The 23,378-nt window shown below is 40.0% G+C and overlaps 4 protein-coding genes across 5 annotated transcripts; 3 read left to right on the plus strand and 1 right to left on the minus strand.

Annotated features, from left to right (window-relative positions):
• The first annotated feature begins 1,401 nt into the window (after nucleotides 1–1,401).
• LOC111224655 (src substrate cortactin-like) lies at nucleotides 1,402–7,095 on the plus strand. Its single transcript, XM_022749226.1, has 16 exons — nucleotides 1,402–1,497; nucleotides 2,268–2,351; nucleotides 2,436–2,509; nucleotides 3,117–3,240; nucleotides 3,369–3,479; nucleotides 4,004–4,058; nucleotides 4,165–4,275; nucleotides 4,359–4,469; nucleotides 4,554–4,664; nucleotides 4,749–4,804; nucleotides 5,239–5,308; nucleotides 5,480–5,628; nucleotides 5,730–5,897; nucleotides 6,324–6,465; nucleotides 6,549–6,617; nucleotides 6,707–7,095. The coding sequence occupies exons 2-16, from the start codon at nucleotides 2,268–2,270 to the stop codon at nucleotides 6,838–6,840; spliced, it is 1,569 nt and encodes a 522-aa protein (XP_022604947.1). The 5' UTR covers nucleotides 1,402–1,497; the 3' UTR covers nucleotides 6,841–7,095.
• A 178-nt stretch (nucleotides 7,096–7,273) lies between these two features.
• llph (LLP homolog, long-term synaptic facilitation) lies at nucleotides 7,274–8,634 on the minus strand. The gene is given in 3 exon segments (XM_022749230.1): nucleotides 7,274–8,069; nucleotides 8,419–8,590; nucleotides 8,593–8,634. Coding segments are annotated over 3 exon segments (375 nt in total). The 3' UTR covers nucleotides 7,274–7,908.
• A 632-nt stretch (nucleotides 8,635–9,266) lies between these two features.
• On the plus strand, nucleotides 9,267–12,112 carry pex26 (peroxisomal biogenesis factor 26). Of its 2 annotated transcripts, none has more exons than XM_022749228.1 (5): nucleotides 9,267–9,802; nucleotides 9,888–10,028; nucleotides 10,623–10,948; nucleotides 11,053–11,212; nucleotides 11,306–12,112. In XM_022749228.1, the coding sequence occupies exons 1-5, from the start codon at nucleotides 9,681–9,683 to the stop codon at nucleotides 11,457–11,459; spliced, it is 903 nt and encodes a 300-aa protein (XP_022604949.1). In that variant the 5' UTR covers nucleotides 9,267–9,680; the 3' UTR covers nucleotides 11,460–12,112. The 2 variants fall into 2 exon arrangements, with proteins under 2 accessions (XP_022604949.1, XP_022604950.1); XM_022749229.1 differs by having other exon boundaries at nucleotides 11,053–11,193; nucleotides 11,306–12,111.
• A 210-nt stretch (nucleotides 12,113–12,322) lies between these two features.
• usp18 (ubiquitin specific peptidase 18) lies at nucleotides 12,323–16,327 on the plus strand. Its single transcript, XM_022749231.1, has 10 exons — nucleotides 12,323–12,491; nucleotides 13,113–13,209; nucleotides 13,388–13,530; nucleotides 13,617–13,696; nucleotides 13,775–13,912; nucleotides 14,267–14,362; nucleotides 14,444–14,605; nucleotides 14,685–14,816; nucleotides 14,965–15,008; nucleotides 15,824–16,327. The coding sequence occupies exons 1-10, from the start codon at nucleotides 12,434–12,436 to the stop codon at nucleotides 15,894–15,896; spliced, it is 1,023 nt and encodes a 340-aa protein (XP_022604952.1). The 5' UTR covers nucleotides 12,323–12,433; the 3' UTR covers nucleotides 15,897–16,327.
• Nucleotides 16,328–23,378: the final 7,051 nt, after the last annotated feature.

Below are 23,378 nucleotides of genomic sequence, written 5' to 3' on the forward strand. Positions count from 1 at the left end.
GTAAATAACTGTTTAAAAGGGCTGTATAGAAGAATAAAATGTAATTAAAAGTGTTGGTGGTTTAGATCAGGGACCGATCTTGTCAAGCATTAATTATTTACTCATTTATGTGTCTAGAAAAAAAACTGACAATGGGACTTTTTTTTTTTTAAACTTACATTAGGACTTTTGTTTAATGTTTATTTGGGCTCAGTTAATTTTAATTTCAGTTCAGCAAATGGTAACACTGTTTTTCCTTTTATCTGTGAAATACTGAAGAATAAACGGTTTAATCACTGATTTTTGCGTTATAAACAAACACTGATGAATGGAAAGGCTGTTGATCTGACCGTGCTTTCGGTCACCACAACCTCTGATAGTTAATGTGAAGCTCAGGTTCATGCCAGTCTAGTGAAATAGTGACATACTGTAACATTTTGAAATGCACACAATTAAATGCTGGCCTTTAAAACACTAAAATGCTTCTCTTTATGGGAGGAAGAATTATATAAACACACTACCACTTTTAAAGCTTTAGATAAAACAATATTTCTAAGTGTAAGTGAAGAGCAAGTTTTGACTCAGTCTTGAGGAGTTTGGATGATAATAAATCAAGTCAATAATAAAAGGTTTTGCAACAATAATCAATGATCATAGTACAGAATTAAAAAACAACATGGAAGTGAAAATAGTAAATAACTGCTCAATGAAAGGCTACAGCTTCAAATGAAGTGTATCTCAGATTTTTATGCAGGATGTGAAATTTTCTGGAGGGAAATGAACTGTTGAATAGTAACTGACGTGCTTGAACCAGGTTTCATGGATATTTTTGGCTATCTGTTATTTGTCCAGATAATTTGACAGATTTGAGCCATGACTCACATCTGAACATGTACAAAAAAGCCTATTTCAAAATGCTCTCCTTACAAAAAACAAGCCAAACTTTTGACTATGAATTTATGTTTTAGTCATTATGGTTCTTGAGTCTTACTGCTGTTAAAGCTGTGCGAGTCTGCCCCCAAGTGTTTCAACTACACAACAACTGGCTAAATCACAGCCCTTTCTGCATTCAAGTTCTGCTCATACAAAAAATAAAACTTTAAGGTAAGAATGTGACTACAAATGACAGCCCATTATAGTCAGTATCAGTGTGTTTAACAGGTCTAAAGTAGTTGCAGCAGCTCCTGTAGCCTATCCTAAAACTGGGGGGCGAATACTTAAATTCCCGAGAGCACTTGAATGCAACATTTTTATTTATTTATTTTCTTATTTTAAAAAATGTATTTAAATAATGATTAACACGTCAACAGTGGCAAATCCGTTGTCGGTTATTAGTGAAATCATGACAAATAGGGATGACATTTGTTCAATTTACATTAACGCGCGTTCACGTGCACTGGATGCTCGTTCTTGTGTCGCCCATCAGACTGTCACAGCCTGTGTGAAAAAAAACTGAGGAGGACTTTGTGGTTGAAATATCGACCTAAACACGGATATTCCTGCGCTGACGAGTCAAAGGTAACGTTATTTTATTCTTTAAACTAACTCAACGAGCAGTGCTGTTATGTTTTATGTGCTTTTATCTTGTTCATGTGTCAGTTTTATTAAGGAAGTTGGCTAGACGAAGTCTAAACTATTGTACAATTGACCGTTAGTTCAAGTATGACCCAAAGTTTAATGCAGCTATAGATGCGACAGACTTCCTCAAAATGCTAAAACAATACAGTAAGACTAACATTAGCTAACATTAGATAGCTTTTCTAACTTAACGTGCACCTGCACTGTATGTCCAGTATTATTTCTACTATATTTACTAACATACAGCTACCACTTGATGATAGTAAAATATGACAATTTTTTTTTATTATAGTTAAAATGAAATTGACAATTAATAGCCTAGCATTAATTCTCAACATATGTTAAGTCTCCCTCTTGAAGTAATGTTACCAGAGGATTTTATGCTCTATAAAATATAAAGTCATATAATTATCTTAAATGCTTTGTTGTTATGATGCTGTGTTTTCTTCTCATTTTACAACCTGAGAACTTTGAGTGTGTTTCATTATGGGGAAATAAAGTTTCATGTTGAATATATCTTAACTTCCTTTTTGGATACTTCAGGAAGTGGTGGTCAGAGCATTGTGGTTGTACCATAATCGCAATAAATAAAGTGTGACAGTTTTGAATATGTGCATGTATGGACACATTAACAGGCCATTAATCACTGTTAAATGCTGTCTTGAATGTAACTGTCCTGTTTTGCTTATATCGTTTTAATTCCCCCACAGATGTGGAAGTCAGTCGTGGGCCACAATGTGAGCATGAAGGTGGCTGCAGAGGGGGACGACTGGGAGACGGACCCTGACTTTGAGGTACTGTGGAGAAAATATATGTCGGTGCAAAAACCCCTCACGCAGCCTCGTGTGTCATCCTCAGTCTGTACCTTTGTGTTTCAGAATGACGTGTCAGAGCAGGAGCAGCGGTGGGGAGCCAAGACCATCGAGGGCTCGGGACGTAAAGAACACATCAGGTACGAAGGTGCAGAACCTGTTTCTGGAGATAAACGATTGCGTAGAAGAAGGAGATGGGTAGAGAAGATGGGTGCTGCGTAGGAACAGGAAGAGGAAGTGAGAGCAGAGCACAGGCTGTCAGGCAGCGACTGTCTCCTAATATGGGTAATATATGATGATGACACTGACAGTGACATTTAAACCACTGCTGACATGAAGGGACCATAAATTCAGGCAGTCGTGCTGAATATAGGAATAACACACTGTTTACTAGTTTTGCTTCCCCTTTATAAAGTTGTAAGTCGTTAATAAGAAGAACCTTCTTGGTTTTGAATCTTAACACTTAATTTATCTCTTTATACAGTCACAACTTTAACCAGGCTCTATTGTTCCCTAACGATGTCAAAACACATATGCAGAGACTGATGTATTCAACATAGTGCTGTGTCGACAAGTATACTACACTTTCACCTATTCTGTCTTTTAAAGTAAAGAGTATTTGCGATAATACTGATGAATCACCCAAGTTTCAAAGGACAAATATCACTAGCAGGATATGTACTGGTGCGCAATTCTGTGCACAGCCATTTTGATGTCAGTATGTGTGACCCCTGCGTTACCTGCCAGTGTTGCAGAGCTCAGAAGCAAGGTGGCTGTGGAGCATGAGCAGGTGAAGCAGAAAGAGCACGTTCCCAAAGCATCCTATGGATACGGAGGGAAGTTTGGAGTGGAGAAGGACCGAATGGACAAGGTTAACAACTTTTTGATACTCTCCTCTCATGTCCTGCCAGATTTGATCTATTTTGTCCTTTATTCTGCATCACCTGCTTATATTAACCACGGGCTGAATTTGTTCATGAATGTGTCTCTTCTGTCCAGGTGGCTAAGGGTCACGACTATGTGGCACAGGTTGAGCAGCACTCTTCCCAGACAGATGCGGCACGAGGGTTTGGCGGGAAATTTGGTGTTCAGAAAGACCGTGTTGATAAGGTTAGAGGATAAGTGGACTCTTTTGCTCACAGCTTGTGAAACTAGAAAGAAGAGCACACTACACCTACTTCAGCATCTTTGCACTGACTCCATTCATCCATTTAGAAATTTTATTACTTGCTTACAAGGCTCTGAATGATTTAGCACCTCCATACTTTGCAGACTGTCTCTTCCTCTTTACTCTGTACAAAAACAAATACATATAGAGAGGCAGCCTTGTGTTAATATGGACTAAAACTATAGAACAACCTGCCCATGAATATCTGACATGCAACTTCTGTTAATTCCTTTTAAAATGTATTATTCTCCTCTGTTCTGTTGTATTTTACTGTTTTGTTTGCCACCTTATAATTTGTCTATTTGTCTAAATGTTTTTATGCAATATGATGTAAAGTATTTTGAGCTGCATTTTAAGCATTGTATGACAGGTGCGATAGAGATTACGTTTATTATTATCTAATAAACGTAATCTCTTATTTATTTGTTTATTATTATTAAATACAGTCTCTGTGTTATCTGTGCAGTCTGCCATGGGCTTTGATTACAAAGAGCAAGCGCAGCAACATGCATCTCAGAAAGGTAGGTCAACTGTCCAGCTACTAATATACAATATTCTCCTTTTCTTACTTAACAGAAGGTAGAAGTTATAATTCAACATGTTCCTGACAATCTTTTATGGTTGTAGATTACTCCAAGGGATTTGGAGGAAAATACGGGGTGGAGAAGGAAAAAGTCGACAAGGCCGCTTTGGGGTACGACTATAAAAGCGTGACAGAGAAGCACCAGTCACAAAAAGGTGAGTTTAACCCGTGTCACTTGCCAGTTTTGACACAATTGGCCTCAGATTTTGCTTTATTTTGCATTTGTTATTTTCAACAGACTACGCGAAGGGATTTGGAGGAAAGTACGGGGTGGAGAGGGAGAAAGTGGACAAAGCTGCTTTGGGATACGACTATAAAGGAGAAACTGAGAAGCATCAGTCACAGAAAGGTGAGTTTAGGTTGTAGCATTTGTCCGTTTGGACACGTTTTTGCTTCAGATCCATTCACTTTATTCTTTGTTAATTTTCACCAGATTATTCAAAGGGATTTGGAGGGAAGTTTGGCATTGAGAAGGAGAAAGTAGATAAAGCAGCGCTGGGCTATGATTATAAGAGTGAGACGGAGAAACATCAGTCTCAAAAAGGTGAGACAACACCTACGCATGTAGAATAAAGAATTATCAGAGGACTTACAGTTCATCAGGCTGAACAAATTTATCTCTGTTTAGATTATTCAGCAGGTTTTGGTGGTCGCTATGGAGTACAGGCAGATCGCATGGATAAGGTCAGTATTAGCCAAAGTATTAGCAACTCACTATTTTCATTCTTGATTAATCTGCCAGGGTTAATTGATGAATTATTTTTTCTGTAAACTGTAATTAAATAGTAGAACAATTCCATCACAATTTCCTAGAACACAGTTTTTAATTGGGAGATGTTGAACTGGGCTCTAATTCAAATCAAATCAAATCAAATATACTTATTGGCAGGAGTGTGTGATGTTATATTTGCTATACTTGACAATACAAAAACACGGATAAGGAGCAAATCATTTTCCTTGAAAAATTACTAATTAATTGTTTTAATTGTTCATTTTGTCTGCCATTTTACTTATCGACTAATTGACTAATCATTCCAGCAGTAACCTGGATTGAAAGACTGAAAGCTGAATGATAATTGTCTCTTTTGACTTTTCTAAATGAGTACTTCTTCTTCTAGAGCGCAGCCGGCTTCTCAGATATGGACTCCCCTTCCTCTGCTTATGAAAAGACACAACCATTGGAGGCCTGTATGTTCATTTTCTTCCTCTAAACAACCCCATTAAATCCACAAGTGTTGAGTTGTTTCTCTATTCAAACCATTGGAAACTGGACAGAGGTCACTGCCAATGCACTGCACTCATATATACATATATACATATCACATATATCACATATAAATGTCTATCTGTTTCATGCAGCAAGTGCAGGTGCAGGAAAGCTGAAGGCACGTTTTGAGAGCATGGCCAAGGCTTCAGACGAAGAGAACAGGAAGAAAGTAGAAGAAGAGAGAGCGAGGAGACAGGCCAGAGAGAAGAGAGAGCGAGAGGAGGCCAAACGCAGACAGCAGGTAAAAACGTGCACTGTAAATATGTAAAGAGGGAAAATTTAATTACAGGTTAATATGCATATTTGTGACCGTATTTGTGACCGTTTTGTGTTTTCCTGTAGGAACAGAGCAGCAGAGAGGAGGAAATTCGTCCACCACCTGTTCCAGACGTGGCTCCAGAGTATGACACGCCACAACCAGAAATACACCACCATAGGCCAGAGGTATATGAAACACCAGAACCAGAAGCAGAGCCAGAGCCAGAGCCAGAGCCAGAGCCAGAGGCAGAGGTAAGACACTGATTCAATCAAACGTCAGTTGTACCAAATAATAGTTTAATTTGATTCATTTGTTTAAAGGATAAGGTTATAATTTTGTTATTGTCATCAAATGTCATGAAAAGACCAAAACCAACAATGTGTTAGTACATCTCTCACTCAGCCCTAAGCCCATTGGTTCTGAATGAAGACATAAATCTTAAGGGACAAATAGTTTTTGTTAATGACTAAAAAGCCGAGGGATGTCATACAGAACTGTCTCAGTCCAGATGGTTCAAAGAGACTAACAGCTCAGAAAAACAGATGCTTTGCTCTGCGACTCAAACGTAACGCTAATACACGAGAGGTAAAAAAACTGGGGCTAAGATTGTAAGTTTTGTTAGGTCATCTCCAGGATTTGAGATCATGAAATCAAAGATATTCTGCTGATGTTTCAAGGATGAAGCGATATACGACGAGCCCCACTCAGAGGATTTCCTTGAACAGGACGCCCCGCCACTACCTCACAGGTCAACTGAGGTGGACGTGGATGAAGGGGAGTACGAGGACCTAGCTGAACCACCTCCTCCTCCATCGACAGGTCTGTGTCTGAGTCGGCCGCAGTTAAACGTCGGCGCTCTCACATATGAAACACTCGGTTCATTTCAGTGTTTTCTTTTACAGATGCGGACAACGATTACGAAGACCTGACATGTGGCCAGAAGGCTTTAGCACTTTACGACTATGAGGGAGGTAGGACACTTCTTCACATTTTCATATTTTGACATTTAATGATCAACTCCACGCTTGCATCTACAAATCATGTTGTTCCTTTTCCACAGAGGCGGATGATGAGGTTTCCTTCAACCCAGGTGATGAGATCACCAACATAGAAATGATCGATGAAGGATGGTGGAAGGGAAACTGTAACGGACGCATCGGTCTGTTCCCGGCTGCTTACGTTCAGCTGATGTAGAGAGCGTCATTCTCAGGCAGTTGGGTTTTTTCTTTGCACAAGCTTTTTCGACAGAAGAAATTTAACTGTATTTATGTAATTGAGCACAGCAAACTTGTGCCAAAAAGCATTCTGATCAGCTGATTTCAAACCTTTTACTGTAACATTTCGCTTGGGGTCTGTGGCAAGGAGTGTCTTAGGGTTTTATGACCACCAAATGTTAATGGCAAGGAGTTACATCTTGTATCTTGAAGTCAATAAAATATTCTATAGGCAGGCGCCTTTGTGTTGTTTGTACAGCAACATCCTTTATTACTATCCATGTTTCATCAATGTCAATTTACAGTAACATTAGAGCTGTTATCATTTTTCACTGGAATTGTAGTTAATCATGATCATATGTGGTGAAACAAAGTGTTGTTAAAAACTGAAAAAACAAAACAAATGAAGTTACTGTTTTTACATGTGAAAGGTTTATCTACAACACAGTTCATTCAATAATGGTTTTGCATATACCTTCTATATCGTGGCAAATGCAGCAAAATCTGAAAAATATTCTGCATTAATTTAAAGTCTGACAACAGAGATAACACGAAATGAGCAGAGAAAATGCAACAAATGTCCTCAGTCTCCCTCAAGTTGAACCTGAGCCACGAGGCTGCCCCTTTAACCAAATACCTATATTGAACAATGCAAGACATGAATCTGTAAATCATTTTTTTTTTTATCAGAATATGAAAAGATTTAAATTGTAGTAGAGAATATATACCTATCACCTGCACTGTTATGATGTATTAAGACGAGCTAAGGGGAGACACATTTTGTACGAGTCTTATTTTGTTAAAACTTGCCTCCTAACATTAAGGTGGTGCTGCTGTTCCATAAGAACAAACACGCTCCTTCAGTGAATTACTTTACAATAACAGGCTCTGTGGCACGACCATGAATCTTGTAATCCACTGAAGTGAATGAGATCCAATAACAGAAGGTGACAGTTATCACGCATTAATCAATACATGAAATGATCCTCCTGTGTTTCTGCATCAAAAGTCTTTAAAGCAAAGCAAAGGTCTTTTGGTCTCCTCAGGTTCACCAGGCGATACCCTTCTTCTTGCCCTTGCCGCCTTTCTTCGCCATCCGTTTGCCTTTCAGTTTCTTGGCCTGCCGCTGGCTCATCCACGCAGGGTACTGTCCATTTTCATCCAACAGTGTTGCCTTGTTGCGCTTGCTATCCATGTCCATCTTCCCATCTGGAACACAAAAGGCAAAGATTGGCTAAATTAGAAAGATTTTAATAAATAAACATTCCACAAAAACAAAATGGTAATATCATTTACGTACAGTCCCACTGTTGGAGGCACTCACTGTCAAACTGACCGACAGAAGTAACACAATATTCATCAATGTCAAGTGCTCAGTGTATGATGTAAAAAATTGTGCTCCTCTAACTCTTTGTAGCTTGATGTCAGCTTCTCAACTAACCAAGAATAATGCAAAAAGTTAACCTGGTCTGAGTCTTTTATTACAAACACTGTAAAAAGCCACAACGTTAAAGCTGTTTATCCCTGTGGACCATGTTGTGCTCAAGCAGTCCCTCACCGTCACCCTCTGCCTCTGCCATGTCAACATCCGTCTTCTTGATCTTGTCAGCTGGCACCACAGTGGCGATTTCCTGCACATCAGTCATGGCAGCTTCTCCTTTCTTGTCCAGATTCAGAGCTTGTTTCAGACGAGCCAGCTCCTTAGGAGCATTTTTCTTCCTCTTCTCTGCTTGCGCATCTTCCGCTTCCATTTGCTCCGTAGGCTTTTTGCCATTTTGAGGATGTTCTGAGGGGAAACAATAACATGTCAGTCATACATGACAGAACCCTCTATAGACAGTGATGTTACTGGTAAATTGAATATGGTCATGACAGGCAGTTCTTTAGGATCCTACACTTATTTTTTCATAAAGAGAAATTATGTTCTTATGTGATGTTTAACATGTCAGCTCACTGGACAGCTTATACTTTCTTTAAACTCTCCATCACTTTGTTTTTGATGATAACTTCCTCATGTATATAAATTTCAACACAAAGTAGTTTAATAGTGGTTTACTAATGTAAAAGAAGGAACGTTCTCACGATTTACATGACACGAGATCACAGATAGGACATATTTGCCCACACATCACCTGAATATAAAGTTAAGGCTATACATTGTCGCTAATTCGTTGTAGTTACATGACATGACTTTGTATGAGTTAACTACACCCACTCCAATTACTTTTGGAGTTAATTTATACCATAGCAAGCTCAGTAAAGTTTGCTAGCTAGTTAGCTATCCAGGTGCTACCATGGATTATTTCGCAACAACACACACCTTAAAGCTAACGGTAGCTAATTAGACGTGCTAAATTCTGTTAGAAATATTCCACAGTGTAACCAGTAAGTGTTACTTACGTTATCAACACGTAGTTTGAGGTAGGTTTTTAAATTTACACACACACCACGGTGTACACGTGTTTACAAGACGAGGAAAAAAACGCAATGACGTGAGTTGGAAGAACCTGCAACGTGATTGGCTACAACAGCCGATCTGAAGACCGTGACGTCTGATTGGCCGGTGGCGTCAAGCGAGGAAGATGGAGGGATCGCGGATTGTAAACAAAAAGTTTTAAGGAGAATATAACGTACATATTAACGCTCCTCGCAGGTTTATTTAGCTTCCAGCTATAAACTTAGCTGCTAAACGTGAAGCAGTATCTCTTGGCATTGTAATTAGTCAGTTGTGTCCGTCGTTTTTCTCTTAAATTTGTCGTGACCAGCTGGTTAGCAGCTCGGTCAGCAGTCCTCTCTCCGCTCTCTTCTGCCTTCACACAAATGTTCAACATGTTGGACGCGGCTGCAGAGCAGATGATGGTCCACAAGGATTTCCAGGCGGCTTTTGACTCCTGCGACAGAGGTCTGCAGAGTCTCGCCAGCATGGACTCAGAGGACAACAGGTGAAAGTCTGAAGCTCGCACCATGGACGCTCCGTGCAGCTTGGATGTTGGTGTAACTGTGACTTTGTGTGTTTTGCCTCCTCAGGTGCGGAGAGTTGAAAGCTGGTTTCTGCATCTTAGGGATTCAAGCCCTGGCGGAGCTGAATCAGTGGCAGGGTGTCCTCTCCTGGGTCCTTCAGCAGTACGAGCACCCAGAGAAAATACCAGCAAAAATAATGCAGATGTGGTGAGTGGAGCTCAAACAATCAGTCCATTAATCCATTAGGTCAACAGAAAATTATTTAACAACAAATCTGAGTAACGGATGAATTGTTCAAGTGAGTTATAGGCTAGAGTGAAAATTGTCAACTATTCCCTGTTAAAGTGAAGCGTCATCAATTTATGTTTTTTTAGTTAATGTAGATTGAATATTTTTAGATTTTGGACCATTGAACAGGCAATGCATCAACTTGATTATTTGTCACTTAATCACTTGTCAATTAATCTGACTGTTATTTTCTCAATTAATGAATTAACTAAAATCAATTGTGGAAATAGTGAAAAAATGTATCAAAACTCAAGGTGGTGTCTTCAGTTTTCATGTTTGATCTGAACAGTCCAAAACCCAAACATGAATTTACTATCCTATATGACAAGAAAAACAGATCATATAGATTCACATTTAAAGATTATTTGGCATTTTTGCTTTTAAAATGACTGAAACAATTAACGATTATCACAAAGGTTTTCAAAATAATCTTTTGTTGACTAATCAGTTAATGGACTAATCACTTCAGTTCTAAAATGCATATTGAATCTACTCTCTCTCTCATTTTGGCAGCATACTTCTTTACTCTAAGGTGGGTGAGTCAGCTGTGATGCAGGAGGCAGCCAGAGTTTGGTTACACAGCCCGTCCAACAGCAGAGTATCAGGGTTCGGGACCGTCGCAGAGTTGTACTTGCTGCACGTCCTCGTGCCTCTGGGACACACGGAGGAGGCTCGGGAGTTGATCGTTGGCGAGGTTGGAAGCGGTGCCTTCACAGAAGACCAGAGACAGACAGCGCTGGATGTTGTAGTAGAAAAAGAGCAGCAGAATCAAGAACCACCTCTAAGTCCTGGTTGCAGCCCAAACTCCGAGATCAGTGCACATACCGTCTCAACTAAAGGTCACAAATTTCAGCTCAGCTCCTGATTAGATGCATTTCAATAAATCATTGAAGTACAAATATTAAATGCAGACAGCATTTCTGAGTGTGTTCGTGTTCTACAGGTGCTGTAATCCGTAAACTTGAAGCCATGCTCAGTTTTTTATACAGAAAACTGAGGGTAGCCGGGTCTGGCTCATTCAGTCTACAGAGAATCTTTCTGGCAGCTGTCCTTCTCTACATGCTCTTTGTCCAAATGGATCCAGGTTGGGTAAAATTCTCTTTGTATGTCACTATCAGCCAACACAGGTATTGTTGAAATATAAAACATTTGATTAAGAATAAATTGGTGCATTTCTTCCTGTTCTTTTCCCGCAGCTCTCCCGTCTTCATTCATGTGGATTTCCAAACTTCTTCAGATGCTCAAACAGATGTGGAGTTCCATGTTTGCACCGTACTCCCGTTCTCTCCCTCAGAGCAAAGGACTGTAAAAGACAGAAAACTACCTTACACTCTGTCCATTGTTTTTTGACTCCTTTTTTTTTTCTTTTTTTGAGAGAACATGGCTTTGCCCCTATGAAAATCAACAAAGGAACAAGAACATTTCCTGCGGTGTTGTTTTTTTTAGCTACAAACCACAGACTTGTGATACTGTCAAGATGTTCCACAGACTGTGAGAGGCTGATGTTTTTTCAGCCTTTAGTGTGCACATCACTGAACTCTTCCACTCCCATAAATTCACCTCAGGTCCTGACTCACACATCCTGAAGGTTGCAGGACCAGATTTTCCATCATGAGGCAACATCATAATTACAGTACTTCATTTAACCAGGACAATGATTGACTGAGATTTTTCAGCAGCTGCACCTACATCACCTATAACACAGACTGATAATAAAATAGCAAAGTCATTCCATGGTGAATGCATCAGAGGTCAAAATAATGGCAGTATATATACCACTACAAGCAACATGACAACAAATACATGCAAATAAAATCTAATAATAAATGAAGATTCCAGTTTGATTTTGTGGTTTATGTCTTTTGAAAGTTATTCAGACTTAAACGACTGTAGTAAACAACTACTGGAACAACTGGAAAAGGTTAAAAATAAAAAATCTGCATATGTATAGGCTCAATTTGTGTATATTTAAGATACTATGGGAACATATCACAATTCAGAAGCCTTCAGATGCAATAGATCTTATTGATATAAAGTAAATTCAATAATTGTCACAAAAAGCTCATAAATGTGTTTTTCGCTGCTTTACTTATTCACATTCTGCGCATGGCAACTTTTAAGTTTCGATTTCAGCAAAGCGAAGCGACGCTGCGCGGAGAAACCTTTAAAACGAAAGTGATCCCGTGCAGCAGCTGATGTGACGGTGATGTTTACGCAGGAAACAGACGGGAGCGTTTAACTGGAACAGACCGAAACCGTTGACTCCTGTTCTCCCACTGAACCCCACGTCCTTACTGACGCTGTCAGAAGTAAAGTCTGTCCTTATGAGTGACAGGATCTGTGGGTTTCTCCACTCATTCTTCAGGAGGGACCTCCACCACGGTAAGCAGACCATCGGTGATGTTGATGAGTGTTGATGTTGAATATGTTTTGAATGTAACTAGAAAAACTCAAGTATGATGCCGTTGTGAAAATTTAACTTTACGGTTTGTTTTTGACTCTGTATCAAACTGGTATCAATTCAATTATTGATGTGTTTTAGGCTGTAGTCGTATTTGGTTTGCATTGGAAGGTGTTTCTAAGACGCTTCTGGGAGGTTTTGTTCGTAGAACCTTCAGAGAACCTCAAAGTTCCTCAAAAATAACCTTTAGCGTACGTTCCTGGAACGTTGAAAAAATATAACCTTCAGCAAACCTTCCTAAAGGTGTAACCTTTAGAGAACCTTTAGAGAACCTTTAGGGAACCTTTAGGGAACGTTCCCTGAGGCTTACCTGTTTGCGAGGAAAACCTTAAACCGATGAACCAAATGTGTTTCTTGCTGGCTCTTCCATAAATGATTAATTTATTTATTTCAATAACATATATATATATATATATATATATATATATATGAAGTGGGTGTTTTTGCACATTCAAAGCCCCATTGGCATCCTGGGCCTCTAGGTGGGCACCTGATGATGGATGTACCCAGTGATGGATAACCTTCTCCCTGTTTTGTCCCAGAAATGAGAGGCCTCAGCAACTACTGTCTGTCCTGCTGTGCCAACACTTTACTGCAGACCCTCTCTGCTACCTGGGAAGTAGGAGACCTGCTAGAAAGGTAAGATAATGAAGTTGTGATATATTCCGGGCCTATAAGGAAGTGACAGAGCAACAACATAGTGGCAAACAATGCTTTTAATGTGTAAAAAAACTTTTGAAAAAAGGCTGCTTTTCTCAGGTGTTTAAGAAATGCTAAAAAAAACAAAAAACTAATGGTGGTTTATAAATTGCACAAGGTGGGATGCAGCTGGTTTGAGAGAGGACCGTGGTAATGTCCCTCTGAAGTTAAAGAGAGTTCTCGCAGCCATGAAGAGCGATCGTCTTCAGCATGTTCCCCATGAAGACTTCCTCCGCTGCCTGGACAGAAACTGTGTTCGACGTAAGAACCGCAGACTTGCACGGTCGATGTCTCATACTGATGTGGTTTATTTCACAACCTGTGACTACAGGAATGTTGTTTTGCAGTTAACGTGCAGCATGACGCCGACGAGGTGTTCCTCTCCATCCTGAACCTCATGCAACAGCAAATGGATGACAAAGCACTGGTTGGTCTGTAATCATCAGCATTCTTTATGTTTCACCAATAAGTGCGTGATCTAAATGTACTTCCCTTTCTCTGCCAGGCTCTTGAAATCAAGAATCTGTACAAGATTTCTGTGGAGACGCACCTGCGGTGTTTAAACTGCACCTCTGTCCAGACTCACACCAGCTACCTGCTCAGTCTTCCTCTGCATATAAAGGAAGATCACCACAACTCTCTGGTGCAGTTTCTTTTTTGTGGATAGTTTTAAACCGTTTTTGAAAAATTAGATGAGACGATTGATACTACTCTTATGTCTGTACATGAAATATATGATCTAACATGTTTAATATGGGCTGGTAGGAGAATTTTTATTGACAGAGCCAGAGTAGCTGTTTCCAGTCTTTATGCTAAGCTAAGCTAACCAGCTACATGCTGCCATTACATATTTACCCTACAGACTTGACAGTTGTCTCAAAACTTTCACCTAACTCTCATTAAGAAAGCAAATAAACATATTTCCTAAAATCTCAAACTAATAGTTTGAACTTTCCTGGATTTCAATTTACAAGTATTTTTAATGTGACGTTTTCAGGAAGACTGCATATCCTCCTTCTTAGCGGAGCAGGAGCTGACGGGCATAAATCGCTGCTTTTGTGCGCAATGTGGATTTAAGACTCCATCCAAGCAGGTGAGGCTTGGTTTAAATGCTACCCGAAAATATATTAACAAACAGAGTCATCAACTTTTTTCTCTTTCATTTCTCTTTCAGGGTCTCAAACTGCTCTCCTTGCCTCGTATCTTGTGCGTGCACCTGAAACGGTTTCGAAATAGCTGTGGTTCCACCCGAAAACTTTATTGCAGGGTTACTTTTCCAGAAACCTTTGACTTCTCTGAGATTGTTAAAGAGGGATTCTCACCAGACTTTGCCCAGGTAATTGTATTTCCTATCTAGTATCTGGATATTGTATTTTTTTTTTTTTTTACATCTAAAACTTTATTTGCTCTTCCAGAATGAGTGCAAGTACACTCTGTATGCAGTGGTAGTGCACTCTGGTAGCGCACTGTGTGGGCACTATACTGCCTACGTCCGTGACAGGGTGAACCAGCGCTGGCACTATGCAGATGACAGCCACATAGAGCAGGTTCGTCCAATAAGACAAAATCTCACTTGAATACAGTTCTGGCTTTTGAACTTGTTGAATACTTTTCTGAAAAACAGTCTGAATTTGTGTCTTAAGTTTGCTACTTAAACCATCATGACCTACAAAGGCTTTTCATTCCAACACACAGGCCTCCTGGGAAGATGTGCGGCGAACATTTGGAGGAAGCTGCAGGTAAATTGCCCAGCATCAATTTATGTGTTTGCTTTGTCTTGTATAGGCTCTTTTGATAAGAAGGTTACAGAGTTCCTCTTAAAGGAACCGTTCAACCTCTTGGGAAATGCATTTTTGCACTTGCAGATACTTGCTGAATGATGACAAGATTGATATCACTTATGTATCTGTATGCTAAACATGAAGCTACTACCCCCAGCCAGTGAGCTTAGCTTATACTAAAGACTGGAAGCAGGGAAACAGCTAGCCTGGCTCTCTCCTAAGGTAACAAACCCACCTAACAGCACCTTTAAAACTCACTAATCGACATGTTATAACCCAGAAAGACAAATTTCTACACTTCACACAACAAAAGCAAAAAACAAAAACATGTGACTCCCATTTATACCTGCTTAAACCGGCCTCATGCTGCTTTTTTAGAGTTAAATTTAAGGTTTTTTATTGATAATGCTTTAATGCTTGACTTCCCGACATCATGGAGCTTTTATCTTCTTACTTACAGAAACAGTCTTAGATCTTAAGATAAAACCTTATTGTCTGTTCCTCAGTGAGGATTAAAGACTGAAGGTGACCGTGTTTTTGCAATGAGGGCTTTCAAACTTTTAAATAGAGGAAATCCGTCCGTCGTCCATCGTCCGTCTCGTTGTCTTGTCTCTCAACAAAAAACTTCTTTTTGCCTAAAACCTGGAAGTTATATTCTCACTTTTTTTTGTCCTGTTAATTGTATTAAAAAAGTGTTATGTGTTCCTTTTTTCCTTTTCCTGTCCCAACTTAGCGGTGCAAAACCTTTGTACATTTCTGTATTATTTTTACAGGCACACAGCATACATGTTAATGTACAGAAGAGGTCTGAAGGAGGAGGGACAACAACCTGAATTATCCGGCTGAGTGTCTGGATGCGGATGAATTAATATGGGAACAAGGTGCAATTAAGGATCAGTACGCAAACCATAGGAATTTAAAGATGCTTTAAATATTTTTATGTAATTATTGATTTTTTTGTATGTGGGGAATGATTTTATATTTATTGTTTTTCCTGACTTCATAAAGCTCATAGAGAAATGTATACATTACACATTACACCAGCAAATCAATTTCTGCCAAGCAACAGTAGGTGGCGTTCAAGACTCAAACACAGAAGGGTTTTCCACCCTGAGACCACACACAATGTGAACAGTCTCTGATACTGGGGGGGTGGTTTGAGGAGAATGCTTAGATTAGATATTCACTGTTTTGGGGGAAATACCTGCAATAGGACTCAGTGTTCATTTTCCTGACACTGCTGTATAATAAATGAGTCACTCATGAAGAACAATGAAGTCATTTTTTCTCATTTGGGCTGCCAAAAACAACAACAACAAAAAATGTTATGTATTGGATTTTCTCACTATCTGCAGCCCTTTTACCTGGTATTACAGCTGATTTACAATTACACCTTGATGCTTTTTTTGCTCGTTGTTCATGCAACAACACCGGCACACCTCCCACCACCTGACCTCAGAACACATGCATTCGTGTTCTGTATATATCTGTTATCAGAATGCATTCAGGAGACCACCATAATGAAAGGAGGTTAAACGTTGCAGTTGCAGCCGCAGTGCTGAAGTGCTCGGTATAGGCTGTCAGCAGAGCTGCTGAAGTTCCCACTCGCCTGGCCAAGAGTCGGGGGACCGTGTGAAATGGTGCCTATGTGCTGCAGAGCTCTGACAGAATGGAACATGCCTGCACAGTGCCACAGGCAGCAGGCCTCATACTTAGTCATCTCACTGCCATGTAGCACAGGCGCAGCTCTCTGTATGGGGGGTATCTTCCTCCCACATTCAAACCAAAGACCAGGGCCAGGTATATGCATGTGTCTAGACTTGAGTCAGTGTCAAAGATATGGTTAGCTGTATTGCGTTGTTTGTGACATGAGATTGCATCCTCCTCTACATGGTGCAAGTAAGACACTAACATTGGAAACAGTCAACATTATAAAGACTATTAATGTATGTTTACAACATTGGGTACATAGATGGATTTACAAGCAATATTGTGCATTACTATTATCAGTTTTTAGTTTTGGAAGTACTCAGCTATAGTAAATATTTATATGTATATATATATATATATATATATATATATATGTATCTGTGTATTGTGAAAAGGGATGGCTCTTAGTGATAAACCCAGAGAGAATTATCATCCAACTCTGCAGTACCTTTGAACTCTACGCAGTTTTTTTTAGCATCTTTCAGCTCATTGTTTTGTTTTTCTGGCCCATAACTTTAGTGTTTTGGTTCACTCTTACTTCTCTCATAGCTTTTAGTTTTTTTGGCGATGGCAGGCAACTGACAAACTTAGCATCTAACATTAGCTGGTGGGCCAAGTGAAGCATTTAGCAGCTGATTAGCCAGATATTTCCCTCGGGAGTTGGTAGAGACAAAAAACAGAGGTAAAAGGAAAGTGAATGTTGAACTAATATTCACCAGGTAGCCAGAATATTGATCTGCTCAATTATTAAATAGGCAAAGTTAAAAGGTGATATGTCGGGCTCATAGCTTGTTTCCACTGCCCCTAACAAGCCAGAAAATACTGTGAAAATACTCTGTCACAAGTAAAAGTCCTGCATCCAAAGTTTTGCTCACAACTACGTAAGTAGTTGTGAGCATCAAAATATACTATTACATAAAGTATAATAATACAGTATAGCCCCTTTCAGCATGTTATTATATATTGCATGGATCAATACTACTGATGCATTAATGTGTAAGCACCATTAATGCTATAGCTGGTCAAGGTGGAGCTGATTTAATCATTTTATATACTGTTGGGTAGTTTAAGTATTATCTTAAGCGGTCAGGTACATGTATTGGAGTAAAAAAGTACAACATACCTGTAATGTAGTTGTACTGTAAAATGGCTCAATGTTGTGCATGAATACAGTAAATGTGCTTCGTTACTTTCCACCACCGTGTAATACTCAGTGTTTGGTAAATGCATCCCCACTCAATAACCAGACTCGTAGTCCTGATTGTGAACAAATAGGATAACTAAATACGATAACTTCGCAATTTCCAGAGAACTAATTATTCTCTAGATGTTAGATGAGAAGCTGTCCAGCACCACCCTGACATTGACCGCATCAGGCACCAACAATGCAGCAGTGTGACACACGCCCCAAGGCCACATGTACTGTGTGAAACCCGACTAGACGTCTTAGTTTCTTTTCGAGCACGTGTCACACATGCATGAGGTCTTTGTCTCTATTGTCTGACGTTGAGCTCTGGACCCTGGATGTGGTTTCACTAACACTTCAAGGCAGATCATAATCTGCATTTTAGTTGTAGCTCTTTAACTTGGTCAGGTGTTAGCTAGTTAGCTAGGGATACCTTATGTTCTATTGTTTTAAATCTCTCCAGCAATGACAGTGATTGACACAATAAATCATTAAAAGCACAACTGGGGCAGATATCTGGTGTAAACATAGCCCTACTGGGGCAAATAGGCTATAGCAGCAGGGATGATATTCCTCAAGCTTTGCAGTGTGGCAACACTTAAACTGTTTTCTTTGGAGAATATCTCAAGGTTCATTAATGCTTTTTAGTCATTGTTGATGTGTGTTTACCAGTTACTAGGTGAGCACACCACTGTGATGCGTCGAGGAGAAAATGGAATTTGGCTATTTGAGAACCACTCTTAAATTTTCCCTTTTTTGTGTGGAGGGTTTCACAAGCAAATGCCTGTGCCTGACTTGAATTTTTTCAAATGCAACACACAGCAAACCAGTATTCCAGCCCTCTGTCCGTTTGATGATGATCACCAACAATAATGTCAAAGAATAAGACTTGTGCTGTTCATACAGAGGCAGAGAAGAGTAAGGAGGCAGTGACGGTGAACTGTGAACTGGCTGGCAAGCTGTGTAACAAATAACGTTGCAATCATGGATGTATTATTATTTTATGCCTTTTTTGCCATTCAAGCAGCTTGGCTCTATGGCAATGTTTGTCTGTCGGTTGGTACACCACTTTGAAATGTCTCAGTAGCTACTGGATGGATTGTCATGAAGTTGTACATTCCCAGTCACCAGGGGATAATCCTAATGACTTTGGTGATTCTTTTTGACATTTTTGACTTTTAGTGAACTTTTGGATTTTGGATTCCCATAAAATGTAGTACAGACACTCATGCCCTATTAGGCTTTCAAATCTTAGCATGATAACTAAGATGGTGAATATCACAAACGTTATACCTGCTAAACATCAGCATGTTGGAATTGTCATTGTGAGCATGTTGGCATGCAGATGTTAGCATTTAGCTCAAAGCACTGTGGTGCTAAGTACAGCCTCACAGAGCGGCTAGCATTGCTGCAGATTCTTAATTTTAGTTTTACAGAAATCTTTTGCCACATAGTACATAAAAAAGTAAAAATGTGTCATTGAAATCAATATAATTAATGACCTAACATTTTAATTTATTTAAACGTGATTTAAAGACAGCTTAACCAATTGCATGATTTCCACCCAAGTCAAACACTGAGATAGCAGCAACCACCACTTTGCTAAGCTAAAGTTGGTTAGTTTTAACAGTCTAGTTACTGTCTTTTCTCCAACATCCAGTTACTTCCCCCATTATTTATGTGAAATAGCTACTAAGATATTAGTTCATCAAACTCATATTTTCAAATTACAGAGAAGAAATAGGGAAAGTAAATTTGGCTTTAGTTTTAGCTCAGACCAGCCTGCTTTTACTTGTAAATCATTACTACACAGCTAATGTGGTTTTTAGCTCCATTTTTTACATGCTGTTTTCAAGGAAATTATAAATTTTTTATGGCATAATGATTTTATATAATAAAACAAACATCAAAACAATTACAGCCATTGTGACTTAACTCTCTGTGATTTGGCTTGTGGGGCAATGTTTCAGTTGTCTTTTTCATTCAGAATTTACAGGTTTCATCTTTTGGTTTTACTTTTACAGCCTCAACAGGAACTAATTTGTGCACTGTCTCTACACTGTTCTCCTTTTTCTGCTCAGAACAAAGATTGTGAATGGCGGCCGGACTTGACTGTTAAACTTGTAGGTAAACTCCCCTATGAAATGATTGTGTTAAGGAAGATGTTTCTCCCATAATGTCAAAACCAAGACTTTTAACAAGCCCCATCCTGATGCCCCTCATCTGCTCTAATCCTATATAACTTAACCTAACAGCGAAATCTCATGGGTGCTTCAGGGGTGGCAGCCAGCTCGCACAGCTATCCTTCGGTTACATAATGAGGTTTCAAATAGGAAATGATTCTCTTTCGCTCTCAGGCCTGGTGACCATGGTGAAGTCTGCTTTTGTAAATAGCAAACAAGAACTGAAGGCAAATGTCTGCTGCATGACTTAGATTTTCCTCTCATATAAAAAAATTGGTAAATCAGATAAAGGAGCACACAACTGAAAATGTATCTTCATATTTTTCTATAAAAAGAAAATCCTCCATAATTCAAATGAGCTACGTTCAGACGTAAAATATAACTATAGCCATCTAGGAAGGTTTGTCTATGCTCTGCTTTGATTTGTGACCTGTCACCTCCAGTTTCAAAATGGCAGCTCTTGGTTCATATTTAGGTCATGGCAGTGAATTCTGGCAACTATCTCTTAGCTTTAGGTGTGAACACGTACATTGGTCTGTGAATATACTGCAGCGATTTCAGAGGAATTTGTAGTATGAGCGGTCGTGTCGAGGAAGAAGCCTTATCTTTCCCCAGTGAGTTCATAAAATTTCCTCTCAGGAGGGAGAAGGGGAGTCTGGTCAACACAAAGTTTCCCTTTCTCCTCACGTGTTCAGTTGTCCTCCCCGAGATTCTTGGCAGCCTGGTGTAATAAATACAACATCTGCTGAGTTTTCTAGGAAAAGGGATGTCGAACAGTCAAACTGCTATAAGTGAACAGCAAAGAAATAGGGCAGCTCAAATTTGGTCTGGGTGGTTTGGACTAGAACTAGGGTTGGGGTTGATTCGCTTCATTTTGGTTGACTCAAAATGGCAAGTGACACTGCTATTTAGCAGCTAATCATACGTATTCAATCTCAGTTATTTTTCAGGTTATTTATATTTATTATGGAACGGACTTCCAGCCGAGAGGAGTTGGCAGCAGGTTGCAGATGCTGGTTCTCACAGGAGGTGAGTGGAGGCCCCTTCGTAATTGTGGTTATCACATGTAGTATCACCTCAGTGTGACCTGATGCTCCACATTTGTCTTCATAGTTCTTTCGTTACCCTTCATTTAGCGCCTTATCTCAGCTCCTTATCGTCAGACAGGATCCAGCGAAGATCAGCCGGCGTCTCAGAAGCCAGGCTGCTCAGGTTACAGGTGAAATGGCTTTACTGACGGGCCCAGGTAACTGTCTGTCTGTCTGTCAGTTTGTGAGCGTCCTGCCTCAAAGCGAGTGACTCCACACTGGTGGCCCCTCCGCCGGTCCTATCAGTGTGAATGTCTTGTTATCTTTGGTATTAGATGTTTTCATGTTGGTTATGCGCTGCTTTGCACCAGCTGCAGAATCACAGCTGAATGTCATTCAAAACCCAGAAGCGAAAATTAACTCCTGTTGTGACGTTTTGAGTCAAAAGAACTCATCTATCATCTATCAGATTGCATCATAATAAATCCTCATCCTCACATGGCATCGCTCAAATTAAAACTCTCCTTCGCTGCTTTCTCAGTGTACAGGAATGAATGGAATTACACCTTGAGGGTAACCGCTGCGTCACCGTTCCAGCTCTCAGTTAGTGATAAGCTTACAACAACCTGTTAACTGCTGCAGACACACATTTCAGCTGTGGCTTGTGTATGCATGCCAATCAGTTGCTACATGGGTGCTCCAGTTAATAATTTGTGCAGTTGGATAAAACTTGACAGATGTGATAATGACAGAGCTCATAGCGAAACTGACCTAGATGTTAAAAAAAAAAAGAAAGAAATTTCATTCGCTTCTCCTTGGTGCACCTTGCTATGTCTGAGACCTGACCCGGGTTCCCTAGCGCTATAATACGGGCTGGGCACCTTGAGAAGTGAGCTATCCATTGTCAAACCTCTTTGACCTGCTCTCTCCTTCAGCCTCTCCTATTTCCGCACAAAGACTCTCTAATGCCAGGTAGCTGGCGCTGGCATTCCTGTTGCATTCCACCATGGGGAAGTTGCTGGGATCAGGATGAAAAATGCCTGAAACAAAGGCCTACTCTCATTCACAGGGTTTAGGGTTCTGTGGGAAAGTCCAGGCTGGACAGAGGTTGGATGGCAGAGGAATGCGAAGCGGGGCATAGCTCACACAGTCTCTATGACACAGACCCAAAGACACATTGACAAGGTTGGGGTCTTCTTACAGAGAGGGGTCAGCCCCCATGGAAGAGGATGATAGGACTGAAGTACATCCTTCATTTGTCGTGTGTACAGACATCCATTCTGCAGAAGTGATGGGTAGAGCTTTGATTGGATGTCTGCATGGAAGCTGTGGTTCATATCCCCTTAAAACCAATCATTTCTGGTTTTATTTGCCTTCAGTTGACAGTGACTGCAGAGTGAGATGACATGCAACCAATCAGTAGTTCCCAACCTTTTCGGCTTGTGGACCCTTAAAGGAGAAGTTCGAGATTTTGGGAAATACACCTGTTGCTTTCTGGCAGAGAGTCAGTTAGCTTAGGCTATGTCCACCCTGCTATGTTTTCATTTTGAAATGGCTTTTTAAAATGGCGTCTCTTGTCTCTTGTCTCTTTGATCATCCAGGGCCTCCTTGGATATTTTAGGGACTCTTTTGGGATGTCCTATCCGGGGCCCACAGCTGATGATATGCCAGTGTTTTGAATCTCAAAACTTTGAGCTGAAAATGAATGACAGCTTTTCTTACCCTTAATTAATCATGAATTATTAAACCAATAGTTTTTTTTCATTTGTAAAGGTATGAAGTCCATTCCTTTACCACCTCATGCTGAGGTTAAGTGCCTGGCCTCGCTTCACCCTCCCTCCCTCCCTCCCTCCCCTGAGCCATATCTGAACTGTGGCTTGTGAAGAATTAGAGAGGAATTTACTGTCAAAGCTTTTCATTCTCCCACAACAAATACCAATAGATGTTCTTGATAATGTATCTTCAGCTATGGGGAAGAGAGTGACAGTGAGTTGAGTGTATGTTACTTTTCAGTGATGGTTGAGACTTTTGCCGGCTGGCTCTCTCATATTATGGTGGAACTGAATGATTAAAGACTACAGGTGATCATTTTTAGACTTGCTAGCTGTATGGCTCTACAAATGGGTCCATCCAGTTTGGTCCAGACTGAAATTATCAATCAACAATTATTTGATGTATTACTATGAAATTTTCTACAGATATTCATGGTGCCAAGACGACG

The sequence above is a fragment of the Seriola dumerili genome, unplaced genomic scaffold (assembly GCF_002260705.1).
Source record: "Seriola dumerili isolate Sdu_G_001 unplaced genomic scaffold, Sdu_1.0 BDQW01000138.1, whole genome shotgun sequence".
Lineage (NCBI taxonomy): Eukaryota > Metazoa > Chordata > Actinopteri > Carangiformes > Carangidae > Seriola > Seriola dumerili.

Coding starts and splice junctions, on each gene's coding strand:
- LOC111224655 (XM_022749226.1), top strand. CDS start 2,268: ATGTGGAAGTCAGTCGTGGGCCACAATGTGAGCATGAAGGTGGCTGCA. Junction 5,898..6,323: donor AGCCAGAGCCAGAGGCAGAG/GTAAGACACTGA, acceptor TGATGTTTCAAG/GATGAAGCGATATACGACGA. Junction 6,466..6,548: donor ACCTCCTCCTCCATCGACAG/GTCTGTGTCTGA, acceptor TTTCTTTTACAG/ATGCGGACAACGATTACGAA.
- usp18 (XM_022749231.1), top strand. CDS start 12,434: ATGAGTGACAGGATCTGTGGGTTTCTCCACTCATTCTTCAGGAGGGAC. Junction 14,606..14,684: donor TCTCACCAGACTTTGCCCAG/GTAATTGTATTT, acceptor TTGCTCTTCCAG/AATGAGTGCAAGTACACTCT. Junction 14,817..14,964: donor ATGACAGCCACATAGAGCAG/GTTCGTCCAATA, acceptor TCCAACACACAG/GCCTCCTGGGAAGATGTGCG.
- pex26 (XM_022749228.1), top strand. CDS start 9,681: ATGTTCAACATGTTGGACGCGGCTGCAGAGCAGATGATGGTCCACAAG. Junction 9,803..9,887: donor ATGGACTCAGAGGACAACAG/GTGAAAGTCTGA, acceptor TTGCCTCCTCAG/GTGCGGAGAGTTGAAAGCTG. Junction 10,949..11,052: donor ACATACCGTCTCAACTAAAG/GTCACAAATTTC, acceptor CGTGTTCTACAG/GTGCTGTAATCCGTAAACTT.